This window comes from Thalassophryne amazonica, chromosome 8, assembly GCF_902500255.1.
Source record: "Thalassophryne amazonica chromosome 8, fThaAma1.1, whole genome shotgun sequence".
NCBI classification, from domain to species: domain Eukaryota; kingdom Metazoa; phylum Chordata; class Actinopteri; order Batrachoidiformes; family Batrachoididae; genus Thalassophryne; species Thalassophryne amazonica.
Genome location: NC_047110.1, coordinates 117,742,717 through 117,763,771, shown reverse-complemented (window position 1 = coordinate 117,763,771; position 21,055 = coordinate 117,742,717). Strand labels below are relative to the sequence as shown.

Below are 21,055 nucleotides of genomic sequence, written 5' to 3'. Positions count from 1 at the left end.
CTATTAGATAAATATGATTCAAACCACCGCAGCGCAGTGCCTTTAATACCTATGGCATGCTCTAATCTCTGTAATAAAATTTTATGGTCAACAGTATCAAAAGCAGCACTGAGGTCTAACAGAACAAGCACAGAGATGAGTCCACTGTCCGAGGCCATAAGAAGATCATTTGTAACCTTCACTAATGCTGTTTCTGTACTATGATGAATTCTAAACCCTGACTGAAACTCTTCAAATAGACCATTCCTCTGCAGATGATCAGTTAGCTGTTTTACAACTACCCTTTCAAGAATTTCTGAGAGAAAAGGAAGGTTGGAGATTGGCCTATAATTAGCTAAGATAGCTGGGTCAAGTGATGGCTTTTTAAGTACTGGTTTAATTACTGCCACCTTAAAGGCCTGTGGTACATAGCCAACTAACAAAGATAGATTGATCATATTTAAGATCGAAGCATTAAATAATGGTAGGGCTTCCTTGAGCAGCCTGGTAGGAATGGGGTCTAATAAACATGTTGATGGTTTGGATGAAGTATCTAATGAAAATAACTCAGACAGAACAATCGGAGAGTGACAGGACTGAGCGGAGGCGAGGCTCAGACAGAGGTTGGACACAAATGCAGGCTCACAACAGGACGGATGAGTAAAGGATGGTTTAGTTCAGGCCTGGGTTCAGTAACAGGAAGGCAGTCCGTGGAGCAAAAGTACCGGGCAGGGACAAGACAGAGGACGTGGTCAAAAACAAGCAGGGTCAGTACACGAGCAAACAGAGTTATCAGGGCTGAGACAAAAAGCAGGATCCAGTACACAGAGCAGAATCAAAAAACACGGCTTGGCAAAACAGGACTGAGACAAAGTGCTGGTAAGTGAGTGAATCAACAAACGAGCAGGGAGGAAGTGAACTGAAGCAGTTTAAATATAGGATAATGAGGTGCACGTGGTGGAGGACGGGCCTGGAAGGGGGCGTGGTCAGGTGTAAACTAAGAGAGAAAAGAGATGCAAGAAGGCAGTGACAAATGGGCAAGGAAATGACAGACAAATGGGGCGTGGCCAACAGTGATGAGAAAGTGCAGGTGCAGAGAGTGCCGTGATCAGAAGAAGACAGTGATAACAATGAAACTGGGTGTGAACACGTGAGAACTGAGAAGAGTGCAGACACGGAGCAGATGAGGACAGGATGAGACAGACAGGTGCAAGTGAGCAGTGAAGAGAATTACAGACAAGACAACTAAAGATCATACAAGAAAAACATGAACACGAATCTAAACTTGAACAGGACTCAAAAGCAAACCAGAAGATGATAAACAGAATAAAAGGAAATTAAATACTATGACAAAACTAAAGTGGAACAGACAGACAAAAACTATGAGAAAAACAGAAACTAAGTGATAACAAAACAAAACCTGGCATCACAGTACGACATATTACAGAAATGAGAACAGCAAAAAATAACTAATTGATAAACCATGAAAACACAGACTGACAGAACAAAACTAGAACGGAACTGGAACATGGCTGAAGTATAAAAGTAACAAAGAAGAATGTGCCAAAGGCAAAAATAGAACATAGAATAAACACATGATGAAAATGGCAATTAATAAAACAAGGCTGGGGCAAAAGGAGCAGAACCAAATAAAGATGGGAAATAAGGACTGAAGCCTGGAACTGGGCGGGGCATGACAGAGAGAAAGAGTCTAGCCAAATACCAGCATTACTGAAGGCAGCCGAACATAAAGATATGTCTTTGGGATGATTATGAATAATTTTTTCTGTAATAGTTAAAATTTTATTAGCAAAGAAAGTCATGAAGTCATTACTAGTTAAAGTTAAAGGAATACTCGGCTCAATAGAGCTCTGACTCTTTGTCAGCCTGGCTACAGTGCTGAAAAGTAACCTGGAGTTGTTCTTATTTTCTTCAATTAGTGATGAGTAGTAAGATGTCCTAGCTTTACAGAGGGCTTTTTTATAGAGCAACAGACTCTTTTTCCAGGCTAAATGAAGATCTTCTAAATTAGTGAGACGCCATTTCCTCTACATCTTACGGGTTATCTGCTTTAAGCTGCGAGTTTGTGAGTTATACCACAGAGTCAGGCACTTCTGATTTAAGGCTCTCTTTTTCAGAGGAGCTACAGCATCCAAAGTTGTGCTCAATAAGGATGTAAAACTATTGACGAGATACTCTATCTCACTTACAGAGTTTAGGTAGCTACTCTGCACTGTGTTGGTATATGGCATTAGAGAACATAAAGAAGGAATCATATCCTTAAACCTAGTTACAGCGCTTTCTGAAAGACTTCTAGTGTAATGAAACTTATTCCCCACTGCTGGGTAGTCCATCAGAGTAAATGTAAATGTTACTAAGAAATTATCAGACAGAAGGGAGTTTTCAGGGAATACTGTTAAGTCTTCAATTTCCATACCATAAGTCAAAACAAGATCTAAAGTATGGTTAAAGTGGTGGGTGGATTCATTTACATTTTGAGCGAAGCCAGCTGAATCTAATAATAGATTAAATGCAGTGTTGAGGCTGTCATTCTCAGCATCTGTGTGGATGTTAAAATCGCCCACTATAATTATCTTATCTGAGCTAAGCACTCAGTCAGACAAAAGGTCTGAAAATTCACAGAGAAACTCACAGTAACGACCAGGAGGATAACAACAAATAAAACTGGTGTTTGGGACTTCCAATTTGGATGGACAAGACTAAGAGTCAAGCTTTGAAATGAATTAAAGCTCTGTCTGGGTTTTGGATTAATTAATAAGCTGGAATGGAAGATTGCTGCTAATCCTCCCCCTCGGCCCGTGCTATGAGCGTTCTGGCAGTTAGTGTGACTCGGGGGTGTTGACTCATTTAAACTAACATATTCATCCTGCTGTAACCAGGTTTCTGTAAGGCAGAATAAATCAATATGTTGATCAATTATTATATAATTTACTAACAGGGACTTAGAAGAGAGAGACCTAATGTTTAATAGACCACATTTAACTGTTTTAGTCTGTGGTGCAGTTGAAGGTGCTATATTATTTTTTCTTTTTGAATTTTTATGCTTAAATAGATTTTTGCTGGTTATTGGTAGTCTGGGAGCAGGCACCGTCTCTACGGGGATGGGGTAATGAGGGGATGGCAGGGGGAGAGAAGCTGCAGAGAGGTGTGTAAGACTACAACTCTGCTTCCTGGTCCCAACCCTGGATAGTCACGGTTTGGAGGGTTTAAGAAAATTGGCCAGATTTCTAGAGATGAGAGCTGCTCTATCCAAAGTGGGATGGATGCCGTCTCTCCTAACAAGACCAGGTTTTCCCCAGAAGCTTTGCCAATTATTTATGAAGCCCACCTCACTTTTTTACATTCACATTAGTGAAGAGATGATGTAGTGTGTTCACCCCTGTGGTGGCATGCTGCTGAAACTGTGAGCGACAACTGTGGAACCTCTTTAAAGCTAATTTAACATTAGCTTTGGGTCCAATGGAAAGCTCTCCTTTGCACATAAAATGGACTGCATTAATGTAGCGCTTTTCCATCTGCATCAGACACTCAAAGCGCTTTATAATAATGCCTCGCATTCACCCCGATGTCAGGCAGCTGCCATACAAGGTGCTCACTACACACCGAGAGCAACTATGGGATTAAGGACCTTGCCCAAGGGCCCTTAGTGATTTTCCAGTCAGGCTGGGATTTGAACTGAGGTTCCTCTGCTCTCAAGCCCAATATTCAACCACTAGACCCAAATAAAAGCACCCAACAGTCTCTGAACTCCTGCACCACCCATTATGAGTATAGTCCTGCCGCAGACCTGTGAGCTCGGTAGACAGGTCAGCCTGGAGATGGCATCTTTCAGTTTGGTGTGTGTGAAGATCGTTAACTGTCCTCTTCCTTGAATCTCATATGTTGGTAAGATGAAGTTCTGTTTTACCTCTGTATCCTGGGCTGCAGGCACAAATGATACTCTGGGATTCATCATCATGATAACAACTTGCAGCAAACTGGCGCAGGCTGGTGGGGCCTTCAGGACACATACATGGACGGCAGTGGTCACCTGACCCCAACACTGGATCTCCATAGTAACCATCCAGGCACCTAAGCAGGGCAAAAATGAGAGTGTGAGTTGTCCACACAAAGGTTAATATGAGAACTACAGCCTACAGTTGCACTGAGACGTGTCCCGACAAGGAGGTGCGGTCGCCAGTTTAGATTAGGGCAAATCAGTGGGCAGCGTGCACTGGTGCTCAATGAGTCTTGTCAAGAAACAAGATGATGATCCATTTGCTTTCAGAACTACTGGCTGATGAAACCACTCGCTCATAGAATCAGAAATCATTTACATCCACAGACGTAACATCCGCGTCGCGTGGTGGAGAACTTTTTTGGAATCCTGTCAACGATGATAATAATAATAATAATAATAATAATAATAATAATAATGAGAGAGAGAGAGTGTGTGTGTGTGTAATGGATTGTTGATTCGTGCAGCGCTGAACACGTCTCAGCTCAGCTGGAACAGATCAGATCCATGTAAATTTCAACACTAGTATTTGGGAATGTGTGGGTGTCAAAGTAAGTTTAATACTTGTTATTTTCTTTTTTCTGATTCATTGTTTTTCTGTGTGTTTATTCTCTTGCTGGGTTTTCTGCTTGGCTCTGTCTGTCTCCATCTTTCTTGTCTGTCCCTGGATTCTTGGTGGTGGGCGTCTCTCTTTCTCTCTCTGGCCACGCCCTGGTTCTGGTGCTTTCCATGCACACCTGTTCCTAATTTGCAGATCATACCCTGGGGTTACATAAACTCACTTGGTGCACTAGTTCCTCGCCAGATTGATGTGCTTTGTGCCTTCTCTCCAGCTGTTTCTCGTGTTCCATAGTCCTGCCTGCCTTGTTGTGTTCCTGACCTCTTGCCCATTTGATCGACCACGCCTATAGCCTGATGTTTCTGTACTGTTGTGTTTTTTGGACTGCCTACTTGTGTTCCGATCTCTGCTATCCACACCAGTAAAGCCTTTAACTAACCAGAGCTATTTGTTTGAGCCTTGCATTTGTGTCCAACCATTTTTGACCAACCTGCGTGTCAGATCAATCTGGTCAACAATGGAAACAGCAGGCTCAGACCCGCTCCAGCTGGTGGTACGCTATCATAGTCAGCAGCTTGCACGGCTATGTTGGACATGGCTACCAGTAATTCCAGTGTACCTCCACTGGGGCTGTCAGCAGCCTCACCTGCTTCCATACCTGCACCTGTGGTCTGCAACCTGTTGTCACAACTAGAACGCTTTTCTGGTAAGGCTGGTGATGTCAGACCATTTATCACACAATGTGAGTTGCACTACAAACTTATGCCATCAATGTTTCCGTCCGACTGGGCGAAGATAATGTTCATGGCAACTAACCTGACCGGCCGAGCTGCAGTGTGGGCTACGGCAGAATAGGGTCGACAATCCGCCACCTGTGCTTCACTTCCTGCCTTCACAATAGCACTCCAACAGGTGTTTCACCATACTTCACTGGGACACGAAGCTGCACGTTCCCTCATGAGGCTCAAGCAGGCAGCCACCGAGTTGCTGACTATGCTAGAGACTTACGGATCCTGGCAGCTAAAAGCGAATGGAACCCAGCCGCACTCCTTGACGTTTCCTTCCAGGGGCTGTCAGACACTGTCCAGGACCAACTCGTTGCCGTCAACCTCCCAGTGAACCTTGATGAGCTCATCGTGCTGGCTTCCGGGACTCATTCAGAAGCCATAAGCTTCCACGTGTTTGATAATATGACTCACCCAACTATTCTGGGGCACCCCTGGTTACAACGTCATGGGCTCAACTTTGATTGGATAGAGGGAGAAATTACTTCCTGGGCCCTGGCTTGTACTAATGCTTGTTTTTCTAAATCAGAATGCACTCCCCTGGGTTCTAACCCGGACTTTGTAGGGGTACCGATGTGTTACCAGGACCTCGCACCCACATTCAGCAAAGCTAAAGCTAAATCTTTACCACCCCATCATGAATACAATTGTACCATCGAGCTCCTCCCTGGAGCGAGTTCGCCTCGGGGAAAACTCTTTTCTCTGTCAGGCCCTGAATGCAGTGCTATGAATGAATACATCCAAGAGTCGTTAGCAGACGGTTTGGTCAGACCATTGTCATTGCTCGCAGGGGCGGAGTTCTTTTTCGGGGAAAAGAAGGATAAGTCTCTCCGCCCCTGCATAGATTACCGCAGCTTAAACAACATCACTGTTAAGAACCGTTATCCGCTGCCACTCATCTCTTCTGCTTTTGAGTTGTTGGAAGGAGTCAAGATATTTACTAAACTCGACCTACGTAACGCTTATCACTTAGTCTGGATAAGACAGGGAGATGAATGGAAAACAGCCTTTAATACGCCTACAGGGCATTACGAATATTTAGCCATGCCATTCAGACTCACAAACGCACCTGCCGTGTTCCAGAATTTAGTTAATGATGTGTTGCAGGAGTAAATTAATAAGTTTGTATTTGTGTACTTAGATGACATCCTAATCTTTTTCCCCAATCTTGCAACTCACTCCCGGCATGTACACACCGTTCTGCAAACTTTACTGCAAAATGACTTCTTTGTAAAAGATGAGAAGTGCAAGTTCCATCGACCTACATTGTCCTTCCTTGGATTTGTAATCATGGAAGGGTTAAAATGGATCTGGAAAACGTAGCGGTGGTGAGGGAGTGGTACTATCGCAGAGAAATCCTTCAGACAACAGGCTGCATCTGTGCGCTTTTTTGTCCAAAAACCTGACCGCTGTTGTCAGGGACTGACGGTGGGGTTGGTTTTCTGTTTTGTTTTTGGTCAGTTTGGTTATCTTCCTTTTGTTCATGCATGCTTTGCTTTGTGTTCCTTTTCTGGTTGGGGTGTGTCTGTTGCTGTCTCGCTCTCTGTCTCTGGCCACACCCTGTTTCTGGTTCCTTCCTTGCACACCTGTCCTGGATTTGCTCATTGGCTTCTGGGGGTATATATGCTCACTGTCTGTGTTTGTTCCTCGCCAGATTGATGCGCCCTGTGCCTTCTATCCAGTTCTTGCCTTCGTGATCTCTAGTCCTGCCTTCTTCATTGTGTTTTTGACCTCATGTCTGTCCCAACCTCGACTAAGCCTTATGATCATTGTACTGCTGCTGAGCCTTTTGGACTGCCTATCCGTGTATCGACCCTTGCTTACCACATTAAAACCGTTCTGTAACAAGAGCTGCCTGTGTGAGCCTCGCATTTGTGTCCTCCTACACTCGCCTGTCAGATCAATCTGGCCTACGATAGACACAGCGGGCTCCGATCTGTTCCAGTTGGCGGTGCGCCACCACAGCCAGCGGGTTGCTCAGCAGGAAGACAAGCTCTCTACGCTCAGCGCCGGGTTTATCGAGCTTGCTAAACACCAGGACGAGTTTATGTCGTCCGTGAGCGCACAGATGAGCTGGATTCTGTCCCGTCTTGATCCACAGGATACGTCGGACGTGGCCACTGGGAGTGCTAACCCCCCGCCTTGGCCACCAGCCACCTCGCTGGCAACCAGTTATCTCGCCCAGAACACTTCTCAGGCGAATCAGGGGACGTCAGGCCATTTATCACTCAGTGTGAACTGCATTTTGAATTGATTGTCTCCTATGTTCCCTACTGACAGAACAAAAATAGCCTACATAATAACTCATCTGACCGGACGAGCCGCTGCCTGGGCCACTGCCGAATGGGAGCGTCAGTCACCGTCCTGTGCTTCATTCCCGGCGTTCAACACGGCACTGCTAAGTGTAATTACAGCATTGGCGACCACGAGCTATTGGCGGTTAAAGTGGCCTTGGATGAGGGGCGGCACTGGTTAGAGAGGCACAAATTCCATTCCTGGTCTCCACTGACCACAAGATCCTAGCGTATTACGCACCATGAAATGCCTTAATTCCTGCCAAGCCAGATGGGCCATATTCTTCAGCTGTTTTAATTTTGTGCTGTCTTACCAACCAGGCACCAAAAACGGTAAGCTAGATGCTTTGCCTCGTCAGGGGGACCTGGTTGACGCGCCAGCCGATCCGGAAATTATTTTACCAGCGTCTTGCTTTGTGTCTGCATTAACCTGGGATATAGAGTCAAGTGTCAAATCGTCTTTGGGTGAAGCGTCAGTTCCTGCTGCTTGCCTGCAGGGCAAACTCTTTGTTCCTGTAGCCCTCAGGGGGGACGTGATTCGCTGGTGCCATGATAGTTGATTTTCTTGTCATCCAGGCATTAAAACGACCATGTTCGTTGTGCAGCAAAGATTCTGGTGGCCAGGGTTATACAAAGATGTTACTTAATGCCTGTGTCAGGATTTCCCACCGAGCCTGGTTTTAACTCTGTTTTTTTTTCTTTTACCAGTGCCATGTGTTAGTTTCTCCACTAGATGGTGCCCTCAGTTTTGTTTCACACCTGAATCAGATGAGTGACTGATTATTGATAGACTATTTAAGCCCTGACTTTCTGTTCATTGTATTGCCAGACAGTTGTGTGCCGTGTTTGTCTGTTGCCTTGCTTGCCTCGTTTTACTTCGTCAGCTTCCAGAGCCACTTTCCATGATCCAGGCAGTCTCCAAGAGGATCAAACCTGAATGCCACCCTGTGACCTTGACTGCTTCTTCCAGCTGTGCGCTTAAGACGCCGAAACGTCCCGCAGCAAAAGCTCAGATAATCTGACCTCCCCTCTAATTTCCGTATTACAGCGAACTGTCTTTTCCTGATGTTCCAGAAGATTCAGGTACGGCTCTCAAGCGGACTTGGATCCTGGCTCTAACTACCTGCACAGCAACGTCCCTTTGGAACTCCTCGGTTCTTTGTGCAGAGCGCGCCTCAACTACATGCCAGTTAAGTTACTCCTCGTCTCAGTGAGATCCCGTTCTCACTCACCCCTGTTTGTGACTGTGCTATGATAAAGAACTGTTCCAAGAGCTCTTCTTAAGAACTGTATGAATTCTGATATCAAACAATTGAGAACCCAGCTGTAGTAAGTCCTGCTTAATTGGAACTGTGTTACAACACGCAGCACTTGACCTCTGACCTCTGGATACAACTTATGAAGTATGAACAATTCCTGAACAGAGAACTTTATTTCCTAAGAAACAAACTTTATTTCCTAACCTCTGAAACAACCTGTGTTAAACGTTTTATGAACTGTGATTGTTTTGAGGCCCCAGCATTATGAGTACATTCACTCACCCTGTGTGTCTTTATTCCCCATAGTTTCTGGTCTCGGAGGCAAGCATTCCACCTGGTCCTGAACCCTGAAACCTTAGTTGATCCTTTAAGACTGGCTCGGGATCCTGTAGCTCCCTCATTTCACCACCAGGAGGCGGACCATCTCACCACACTGCAAGCATCCCAGCGCAGTACCTTTACTTTATTTATTATAAATAAATATATTTTCCTTTGTACTCTTCTCCGTGTCCAGCTCCCTGCATTTGGGTCCATTGCCTGCAATGTTTCGGTCCCACCCGAACCTCTAACCATAACAGCCTGCCATGTTTGTGTGATGCATAACTCGTCCAACCGCCCGCCTGCAGACACTTTATGGCTGCTTTCTGTACCTACTCACCTGTGGACTCACATCTCCTTAGACTCTGTTACCAGTTTTCTGCCCTCTAAGGGCCATACTGTGGTTTTAACCGTTGTTGACCGGCTGTCTACAATGGTTCATTTCATTCCAAACCTTCCAATTGCTAAAGAAACGGCCAAAGTGATGCTGTCACAAGTTTTCAAATTACACGGGTTACCTCATGACATTGTTTCTGATCATGGGCCACAGTTTGTCTAATTTTTGAAGGGAGTTCTGCCATCTCCTCGGGGTCACGTCAAGTTTAACCTCGGACTACCGTCCACAGGCCAATGGGCAAACGAAACAGCTTAATCAGGAGCTAGAGAAGGGTCTCCGGGTTCTCGCATCACAACACCCAGCATCATGGTCAGCAAAACTCAATTGGATTGAGCTTGCTCATAACGGTTTACCCTCAGCTTCCTCTGGTTATTCTCCTTTCCATGTAGTTTACAGTCATCGACCTTCTTTGTTTCCTCCTATTAATCTCAACTCCTCTGTTCCCTCAGCTCTGAACCTGATTCTCCGTTGTCAAGGAACCTGGATGTGGGCCAGGAACGCATTGTTATGTTCCACGGTGACCTACAAAACTGCTGCCGACCATAGGAGGTCCACTGTGCCATCATACACTTACAGTCAGAAAGTTTGGCTCTCTATGCGCCACCTTACCCTGAGAGGACTGCCCAATAAATTGGCTACCAGGTTCGGTAGTACCTTTCCGGTTTCCAAAATTATCAACCCTGTTTCTGTTAGTCTCCATCTCCCCAGGTCCATGTGCATTCACCCAACGTTTTATGTCAGTCATATCAAACCAGTCCATTCCAGTGCTGTCAGGAGTCAGCCATAGATGAGGGTGTGGGGATGAGGTACTGCCAGGGTTTGAATTTGTGTCTGGTTTTTGGTTTTATTTTTTAGCCCGTTTTGTTATTTTCTTTTTTCTGATTCATTGATTTTCTGTGTGTTTATTCTCTTGCTAGATTTTCCTGCTTGGCTCTGTCTTCCTCTACCTCTCTTGTCTGTTCCTGGGTTCTTGGTGGTGGGCCTCTCTCTTTCTCTCTCTGGCCACGCCCTGGTTCTGGTGCTTTCCATGCACACCTGTGACAGCTTCCAGATTTGCTGCTCATCACCTAGGTTATATAAGGTTCACTGGGTGCAGTAGTTCCTCGCCAGATTGGTGCACTTTGTGCCTTCTCTCCAGCTCTTGTTTCGTGTTTCGTGTTCCATAGTCCTGCCCGCCTCGTGTTCCTGACCTCCTGCCCATTTGATCGACTACGCCTATAGCCTGATGTTTTTGTGCTGCAGTGTTTTTTGGACGTGTTCCGACCTCTGCTATCCACACCAGTAAAGCCCTTTACTAACCAGAGCTGTTTGTTTGAGCCTTGCATTTGTGTCCAACTGTTTTTGACCAACCTACCTGTCACTAATGTCAGTTTTTAAGCAGAAACAAGGTGATAATCAGTGACTCACTATTGGAGCTCCAAACTGACATAGGTGCAGCAGCACGCCAGATCTCAGACGTGCTGCTGTGGCGCTCTGATCTCTTTCCCCGTCTTTCATTTTGAAATAATGCTGAATTTATGTGGAAATGATTGTTGCAGAAAAGCTTCAGATAGATGATGACTGCAGGCAGCTTGAAGCAGAAATGAGGCGATAATTGGTGACTCACTGCTGATGCTCAGGAATGATCACTCAAAATATGATATTACATTGGATCTAGATTTAGCATGTATAAGGTCAATATATAAGACAAATATATATGTAAAATTTAGGTTTGAGGAAACACAATGTAGTGTCACATTTAATTAGGGCCTGAGTGACGATGAAGTCATCCTATGAGAACCTATTATAATTGCGCTGTTTATTATGCTTCTGACTTTTCAAGCCCTAATTTCTTTTTTTTTTTTCCCCTGTCTGCATATATAGTGATGGTAAATGCCACACTGGCGGAACCATTTATGAACATTAATACCCATATATGCAATTTATTCTTGCAAGACAGAAGGTATGTAGTGTATGTAGTGCAGTAATTAAACCATTACTTAAAAAGCCATCACTTGACCCAGCTATCTTAGCTAATTATAGGCCAATCTCCAACCTTCCTTTTCTCTCAAAAATTCTTGAAAGGGTAGTTGTAAAACAGCTAACTGATCATCTGCAGAGGAATGGTCTATTTGAAGAGTTTCAGTCAGGTTTTAGAATTCATCATAGTACAGAAACAGCATTAGTGAAGGTTACAAATGATCTTCTTATGGCCTCGGACAGTGGACTCATCTCTGTGCTTGTTCTGTTAGATCTCAGTGCTGCTTTTGATACTGTTGACCATAAAATTTTATTACAGAGATTAGAGCATGCCATAGGTATTAAAGGCACTGCGCTGCGGTGGTTTGAATCATATTTGTCTAATAGATTACAATTTGTTCATGTAAATGGGGAATCTTCTTCACAGACTAAAGTTAATTATGGAGTTCCACAAGGTTCTGTGCTAGGACCAATTTTATTCACTTTATACATGCTTCCCTTAGGCAGTATTATTAGACGGTATTGCTTAAATTTTCATTGTTACGCAGATGATACCCAGCTTTATCTATCCATGAAGCCAGAGGACACACACCAATTAGCTAAACTGCAGGATTGTCTTACAGACATAAAGACATGGATGACCTCTAATTTCCTGCTTTTAAACTCAGATAAAACTGAAGTTATTGTACTTGGCCCCACAAATCTTAGAAACATGGTGTCTAACCAGATCCTTACTCTGGATGGCATTACCCTGACCTCTAGTAATACTGTGAGAAATCTTGGAGTCATTTTTGATCAGGATATGTCATTCAAAGTGCATATTAAACAAATATGTAGGACTGCTTTTTTGCATTTACGCAATATCTCTAAAATCAGAAAGGTCTTGTCTCAGAGTGATGCTGAAAAACTAATTCATGCATTTATTTCCTCTAGGCTGGACTATTGTAATTCATTATTATCAGGTTGTCCTAAAAGTTCCCTAAAAGCCTTCAGTTAATTCAAAATGCTGCAGCTAGAGTACTGACGGGGACTAGAAGGAGAGAGCATATCTCACCCATATTGGCCTCTCTTCATTGGCTTCCTGTTAATTCTAGAATAGAATTTAAAATTCTTCTTCTTACTTATAAGGTTTTGAATAATCAGGTCCCATCTTATCTTAGGGACCTCGTAGTACCATATTACCCCAATAGAGCGCTTCGCTCTCAGACTGCAGGCTTACTTGTAGTTCCTAGGGTTTGTAAGAGTAGAATGGGAGGCAGAGCCTTCAGCTTTCAGGCTCCTCTCCTGTGGAACCAGCTCCCAATTCAGATCAGGGAGACAGACACCCTCTCTACTTTTAAGATTAGGCTTAAAACTTTCCTTTTTGCTAAAGCTTATAGTTAGGGCTGGATCAGGTGACCCTGAACCATCCCTTAGTTATGCTGCTATAGACGTAGACTGCTGGGGGGTTCCCATGATGCACTGTTTCTTTTTCTTTTTGCTCTGTATGCACCACTCTGCATTTAATCATTAGTGATCGATCTCTGCTCCCCTCCACAGCATGTCTTTTTCCTGGTTCTCTCCCTCAGCCCCAACCAGTCCCAGCAGAAGACTGCCCCTCCCTGAGCCTGGTTCTGCTGGAGGTTTCTTCCTGTTAAAAGGGAGTTTTTCCTTCCCACTGTAGCCAAGTGCTTGCTCACAGGGGGTCGTTTTGACCGTTGGGGTTTTACATAATTATTGTATGGCCTTGCCTTACAATATAAAGCGCCTTGGGGCAACTGTTTGTTGTGATTTGGCGCTATATAAAAAAAAAATTGATTGATTGATTGATAGTGTGTGAGTTAATGTGGTGTGTGTGTGACCCCCATCCGCCCTTCCCTATCAGCCTACAACATCCTACTCGAAGCCAACCGACAGTTTCTATCAGGAAGGACCGACCACCAAAACAACCCAAAGACAGACAAGAACAAAAGACAAGTGGTGAAGACAATAACTGTGACGTGAGACACCGAGGAGACGGAGCCCAACCATACAACATGCCGGAACAAACCACCACACATGAACAAACAGTGACAGCAACAGTCTGTTGTCTAATTAGTGAGCATCCATACACCAATCCAGAACACTGGAGTGTTAATCCTCTTGAGAAAACCGAATTGTGGTGACGGCCACAAAAACAAGCGACCATCCACACACAGAGACCCAGATCACAGCTAAATATCCGATCACTACTGTGACAGGTGTGCTGGGCCAAGACAAGAGTACAGAACCTTACCATATGACATGGACCACTCCGGCACATCAGAAGCCACGCAGTCGGCCGCGAGCGATGACGGAAGTGGGTCCAGGACGCAGGGCCCCGGGGGAGCCAGGAGAAAAGGGGCAGCGGAAGGGCACGGGGGGGCCAGGAAAGGCAGCCCCCGCAGCCATCAGACAGCACAGCAAACCAACAGGAGAGCGGCCCGACGGCGCCGGAACGCACCCCTGACAACACCCCCTCCCACAGGGTCACGGGAAGCCGCCCCAAACCTGAGGGAAGCACACAGGGCGCCGGCATGGGTCCACCAATTGGGGGAGCCCCACAACCACGCCACCCAGGCCACAGCCCCCGAGGGAGGGAGCAAGCGGTGGCAAGGACGGGGAGCAATGGAGCCACCTCAACTGAATCCAAAGCACAAGGTAGGGACCACCGAGCCACACGAGGGCGGGGCCCAGCCCCCAGACAAGAGGCGAGGCCCAACCCCGGGGCCAGGAAGAGCACAAGGCCCCCCGACAGCCAGGCCCCTCAGCGCAGCCAGCAGTGCCCCCCAACTTACTTAGGGTTAGGATTACTACTTACTTTAACAGGTACTGATGATCACATAGTTAACCCAATTAACTTTATTCCACTTCTAAAACATGCAGAACAAGTTGGTGAATGTACGTGATGATTGCCGTGAAGTTACGAGTAATTGCGTCCGTGCCGAATATCAATCCTTCGCCATGAAATTACATTTTTCCTTTTGATGGCTTTACTTTTGTCATATCATCATGAAAATTGATACACAGGTCAAGAATGACATCTGCTTACATGTGATAGGGGCGTCGCCCATGGGCGGGGCAAAATGCCTCTATAGCGCCCCCTTGAACTTTCAAAAACCCCTCCCCATAGATTTTTTTTTTTTTGGCGTAGGGAGAAGAAAATTAGGACCACGTGTGACTTGCACAGATGTACAAAAAAGTCTCTCGCACCATTGGTCTACTCCAAAAAGGAAGTTGGCCATTTTAAATTTTTGTGTCATTTTGGCGTGATTGGCTAGGGCTTTCTGCGCTGCGGTGGTTTGAATCATATTTGTCTAATAGATTACAATTTGTTCATGTAAATGGGGAATCTTCTTCACAGACTAAGTTAATTATGGAGTTCCACAAGGTTCTGTGCTAGGACCAATTTTATTCACTTTATATATGCTTCCCTTAGGCAGTATTATTAGACGGTATTGCTTAAATTTTCATTGTTACGCAGATGATACCCAGCTTTATCTATCCATGAAGCCAGACGACACACACCAATTAGCTAAACTGCAGGATTGTCTTACAGACATAAAGACATGGATGACCTCTAATTTCCTGCTTTTAAACTCAGATAAAACTGAAGTTATTGTACTTGGCCCCACAAATCTTAGAAACATGGTGTCTAACCAGATCCTTACTGTGGATGGCATTACCCTGACCTCTAGTAATACTGTGAGAAATCTTGGAGTCATTTTTGATCAGGATATGTCATTCAAAGCGCATATTAAACAAATATGTAGGACTGCTTTTTTGCATTTACGCAATATCTCTAAAATCAGAAAGGTCTTGTCTCAGAGTGATGCTGAAAAACTAATTCATGCATTTATTTCCTCTAGGCTGGACTATTGTAATTCATTATTATCAGGTTGTCCTAAAAGTTCCCTAAAAAGCCTTCAGTTAATTCAAAATGCTGCAGCTAGAGTGCTGACGGGGACTTGAAGGAGAGAGCATATCTCACCCATATTGGCCTCTCTTCATTGGCTTCCTGTTAATTCTAGAATAGAATTTAAAATTCTTCTTCTTACTTATAAGGTTTTGAATAATCAGGTCCCATCTTATCTTAGGGACCTCGTAGTACCATATCACCCCAATAGAGCGCTTCGCTCTCAGACTGCAGGCTTACTTGTAGTTCCTAGGGTTTGTAAGAGTAGAATGGGAGGCAGAGCCTTCAGCTTTCAGGCTCCTCTCCTGTGGAACCAGCTCCCAATTCAGATCAGGGAGACAGACACCCTCTCTACTTTTAAGATTAGGCTTAAAACTTTCCTTTTTGCTAAAGCTTATAGTTAGGGCTGGATCAGGTGACCCTGAACCATCCCTTGGTTATGCTGCTATAGACTTAGACTGCTGGGGGGTTCCCATGATGCACTGTTTCTTTCTCTTTTTGCTCTGTATGCACCACTCTGCATTTAATCATTAGTGATCGATCTCTGCTCCCCTCCACAGCATGTCTTTTTCCTGGTTCTCTCCCTCAGCCCCAACCAGTCCCAGCAGAAGACTGCCCCTCCCTGAGCCTGGTTCTGCTGGAGGTTTCTTCCTGTTAAAAGGGAGTTTTTCCTTCCCACTGTAGCCAAGTGCTTGCTCACAGGGGTCGTTTTGACCGTTGGGGTTTTACATCATTATTGTATGGCCTTGCCTTACAATATAAAGCGCCTTGGGGCAACTGTTTGTTGTGATTTGGCGCTATATAAAAAAAAAATTGAATTGAAAATTGAAATTGAATTTTGTCCAATGCACTTCAAATTTCTGTCAGATCATCCAGAGACGATACTGATCAAAAGTTATTAAAAGCTTTTTTCTATGTCAAAGCGTGTGGCCGCTATGACGCCGCCATGACCCTTCGCCATACTGATGACTAGTTAACCCCATCAACTTCATTCCACTTCTAAAAATGCACATGTGTGACTTTCATAGATGTACAAAAAAGTCTCTTGCACCACTGGTGTACTCCAAACAGGAAGTCGGCCATTTTGAAATGTGTCATTTTGGTGTGATTTCCACACGTTATATTTGAACGAACTCTATGTACTATTCTGATCAAACGGTATTAAAAGCTTTTCTCTATGTTGAAGGGTGTGGCCACTATGGCATCGCCATTTTGACCCTTCACCACGGAACATCAAGTCATGATAACCCCTTCATGCATTGTCTGATTGACTTGAAACTTCACATGTGTGATGAGGGTTGGCCCCTGAACAGAAATCATGCTGGCCCGGGTAGGTGGTGGCGCGGGGACATGAGGGCCCGTCTATGACTACTTGCAGTCCTAGTTTCAATTTGAAACTTTAGCTGGTTCAAAAAAAGTCTATATTCACAGCGTTTTACAGAAATGTTCAATTTTTGACCAGTTGATATGTCACATCGGCACACATCAACATTTTAAATGATCCCATGTGTTCCACACCCTTTGTATAGGCTGAAACCTGCTTCCAATTACCATGATTAGGAGTGACTGTTTTCTTCCACTATTGACTAACTGACTGTCTTCACACTCTGTGATTGGCCAGTCACACACAGGACCCGCCCCTCCCTACACAGACACGTCTCTCTGCAGCCTCTCGCACACACACAGACACGGACTGATCTCTCTCTGTACTTGGTTTGATTCTGCCTCACGTTGCTCTCTCAGTGCTCCTTGGGTTTTCTTCAGTTCACCTCTATTTTGGTTTGTATGGTATTTAAAGTTACTTGGTGAATTTGTTTTGTATTGTACGCGGTGCATTTGACAAGACAGAGTTGAAAACAGCTCATGTCGTGTTGGTCACTGCCTCCACTCTGGTCAGGTTTTTATTTATTTATTTTTTAACCGTTTGTTTGCTCTTAGTTTGGTTGGTGATATAAAGTCAGTTGGAAACCTTTGCTCGTATTGAACGTGGTGCTTTTGAGAAGAATACAGTGAATAAGGCTGACATATTATTTCCCTGTTTGCCATCACTGGATGTTTGCCTGAATCACCAAGTTCACACAGATCATTAAAAAATAAACAGTCTTAGAACAACCTCTCTCTCACTCAGTCACACACACACATGCACACAGACACACACACCTTAGTCAACATTGTTTAACGTTGTGTGGAAAAAAAAGCCAAGAACATTAAGCAGTAAAAATAAATAAATAAATGGAAAAAAAATCACAGTTTGATCATAAAATTTAAAAAATAACAATAACAAAAAGAAAGTTGTGTTGAGCATGACAACTCTTGTTCATGCAGATGTAGTAGTTCATAATTTCCTACTACACAGTTCTGAGGCTGTTCATTCATACACTTAAGAATATTCATGTTCCGAGTTCATAAAAAACTTGTTCTGTAAATAGTTCTCTTACGTTTGTGATCAAAAACATTGATTTGAATCTCAATTCTGAGGCTGCTCTGTAAACAGTTTTCAATATAAACAATAATATTGCAACTTCTGATCAATCCATATCAATTTCAGACTTAAAATGATGCACTGATTTAAGTCCCACCCATATCAGATGAAACCACTCCCACTTCTGCTTTAGGCCCCACCCACCCCGAGTACAGATACAGATGGTGGTGTCCTCATTACTTCCTCGTCACATCTGTTCCCTTCACCAACATGCTCCTATCACCACTCTCCACCACCTCATCTAACTCACTCCGGGAATCTTCTTTCTCACTTCCACCTTCTAGTTTTCCTCTTCTCCTGCTGTCTGTGAAAACGTTCTCCTTTTCTTCTTCTTTGCTCAGCAGTAGCTCAATTTCCTCCGGAACCTTGTTGGGCAACAGCACCAGTGGCGGTCGTTGTTAACCTAGGCCTCGACCAATTTGGTGTGGAAATATGATTTGTACTCTGCATGGCTATGTTGGCTTGTTTTATGCTGGATGCCCTTCCTGACACAACCCTACTCACTTACCCGGGTTTGTGACGGACACACAGTGTGTACTGGCTGCACACCTCATGAGGCTGAGCTGTAGCCATGTGGCCAGATAATCAACTTTAAAATATTACATTTATTTAATTTTAGGGTGGGCATTTAATCAACTTTAAGAAGAAAAGGGGGCTGCTGAATACACATGGGGGGGGGGGGGGGGGGTATTCCAATGTGTAGATGCAGTAATGCACGTTATGGCCATTATTATTTCACACGAAAATAGTCTGTGTGTGTGTGTGTGTGGTCTGTGTGTGTGTGTGTGTCTGTGTGTGTGCGTGCACCGTGCTGTCAGAAGTCTTACGTGGTGATCTGATTCTGTCTAACTCTTGTAAATGTCTAACTCTCGTCGTCAGTGAGATTTGGTTTGAATCAGGTGCAATTTGGTTTGAATCAGGTGCGATTTGGTTTGAATCAGGTGCAATTTGGTTTGAATCAGGTGCAATTTGGTTTGAATCAGGTGCAATTTGGTTTGAATCAGGTGCAATTTGGTTTGAATCAGGTGCAATTTGGTTTGAATCAGGTGCAATTTGGTTTGAATCAGGTGCGATTTGGTCTGTTAGGTGTTGGGTTTGAGCAGCAGGCAGTTTGTTACCTCTCACAGCTGAGTCCTGTGCTGTAATCTGAGCAGTTCAGGCAGCGGCCATCCACGGCGTCACAGTCCACAGCGTGTCCGTTACAGGAGCAAAGTCGACAAGTTGGGAAACCCCAGTAACCCAGCAGGCAGCGCTCACACTGACGCCCATATGCTCCCGACACACACACACACTGGCCGGTCAGCTGATCACAGAATGGACTCTCAGAACCCAGAGGATCACATTCGCATGCTGGAAGCACAAACACATTAGTCATCGTTGTAAACATGCTAAATAAATGAATTATTCATTCATTCTCTGCTGCTCATCTGGATTCTGGTGACAGTACACCAAGCAGCTCATTCCACACTTCCCTATCCTCAGCAAAGTCCACGGACTCTTCTTGGAGGATCCCAGGGTGTTCCCGAGGCAGCTGGGAAACATAACACTGGTCAACAAAAATAAAAAAAAAATTTATGGCATGGACTTTGAGAACTGATTCAGGGTCATTTTGTGGTGCTGATTTCGAATCTGAGCTCAGATTTCCTCTGTCACATCACGTTTTTGTAATCTGCATGTTCCGGATTGATGGATAATGCAAAAGTTGCTCATTCATTCAAGTTTCACGCCACGAATTCTGCACAAAAGCAGCTTCAAAAGCAGAGTTTTTAAACCAGCTGAAAAGGTGTGAGAGACGGCAGATTTTACTTCAATGCTTGATACGAGAAGTAGTCACAAAGTTAGAAAAGTAGCTGTTTCCAAACAAAGTAGTAAGGTTAAGAAATGTCATTTTTAAATACACTCAACAAAAATATAAATGCAACACTTTTGGTTTTGCTCCATTTTGTATGAGATGAACTCAAAGATCTAAAACTTTTTCCACATACACAATATCACCATTTCCCTCAAATATTGTTCACAAACCAGTCTAAATCTGTGATAGTGAGCACTTCTCCTTTGCTGAGATAATCCATCCCACCTCACAGGTGTGCCATATCAAGATGCTGATTAGACACCATGATTAGTGCACAGGTGTGCCTTAGACTGCCCACAATAAAAGGCCACTCTGAAAGGTGCAGTTTTGTTTTATTGGGGGGGATACCAGTCAGTATCTGGTGTGACCACCATTTGCCTCATGCAGTGCAACACATCTCCTTCGCATAGAGTTGATCAGGTTGTCAATTGTGGCCTGTGGAATGCTGGTCCACTCCTCTTCAATGGCTGTGCGAAGTTGCTGGATATTGGCAGGAACTGGTACACGCTGTCGTATACGCCAGTCCAGAGCATCCCAAACATGCTCAATGGGTGACATGTCTGGTGAGTATGCCGGCCATGCAAGAACTGGGACATTTTCAGCTTCCAAGAATTGTGTACAGATCCTTGCAACATGGGGCCGTGCATTATCCTGCTGCAACATGAGGTGATGTTCTTGGATGTATGGCACAACAATGGGCCTCAGGATCTCGTCACGGTATCTCTGTGCATTCAAAATGCCATCAATAAAATGCACCTGTGTTCTTCGTCCATAACAGACACCTGCCCATACCATAACCCCACCGCCACCATGGGCCACTCGATCCACAACACTGACATCAGAAAACCGCTCACCCACACGACACCACACACGCTGTCTGCCATCTGCCCTGAACAGTGTGAACCAGGATTCATCCGTGAAGAGAACACCTCTCCAACGTGCCAAACGCCAGCGAATGTGAGCATTTGCCCACTCAAGTCGGTTACGACAATGAACTGGAGTCAGGTTGAGACCCCGATGAGGACGACGAGCATGCAGATGAGCTTCCCTGAGACGGTTTCTGACAGTTTGTGCAGAAATTCTTTGGTTATGCAAACCGATTGTTTCAGCAGCTGTCCGAGTGGCTGGTCTCAGACGATCTTGGAGGTGAACATGCTGGATGTGGAGGTCCTGGGCTGGTGTGGTTACACGTGGTCTGCGGTTGTGAGGCTGGTTGGATGTACTGCCAAATTCTCTGAAA

General features: G+C 44.6%; 1 protein-coding gene across 1 annotated transcript in view; it reads right to left on the bottom strand.

Annotated features, from left to right (window-relative positions):
- LOC117515001 (laminin subunit beta-1-like) overlaps positions 1–21,055 on the bottom strand; it is a 476,107-nt gene that overhangs the window by 225,391 nt on the left and 229,661 nt on the right. The window contains exons 34-35 of the mRNA XM_034175563.1: positions 19,082–19,313; positions 3,908–4,071 (exon numbers count right to left, since the gene is read on the bottom strand). Of these exons, the coding sequence (XP_034031454.1) occupies positions 3,908–4,071; positions 19,082–19,313 (396 nt within the window). The remainder of the gene's footprint in view (positions 1–3,907; positions 4,072–19,081; positions 19,314–21,055) is intronic.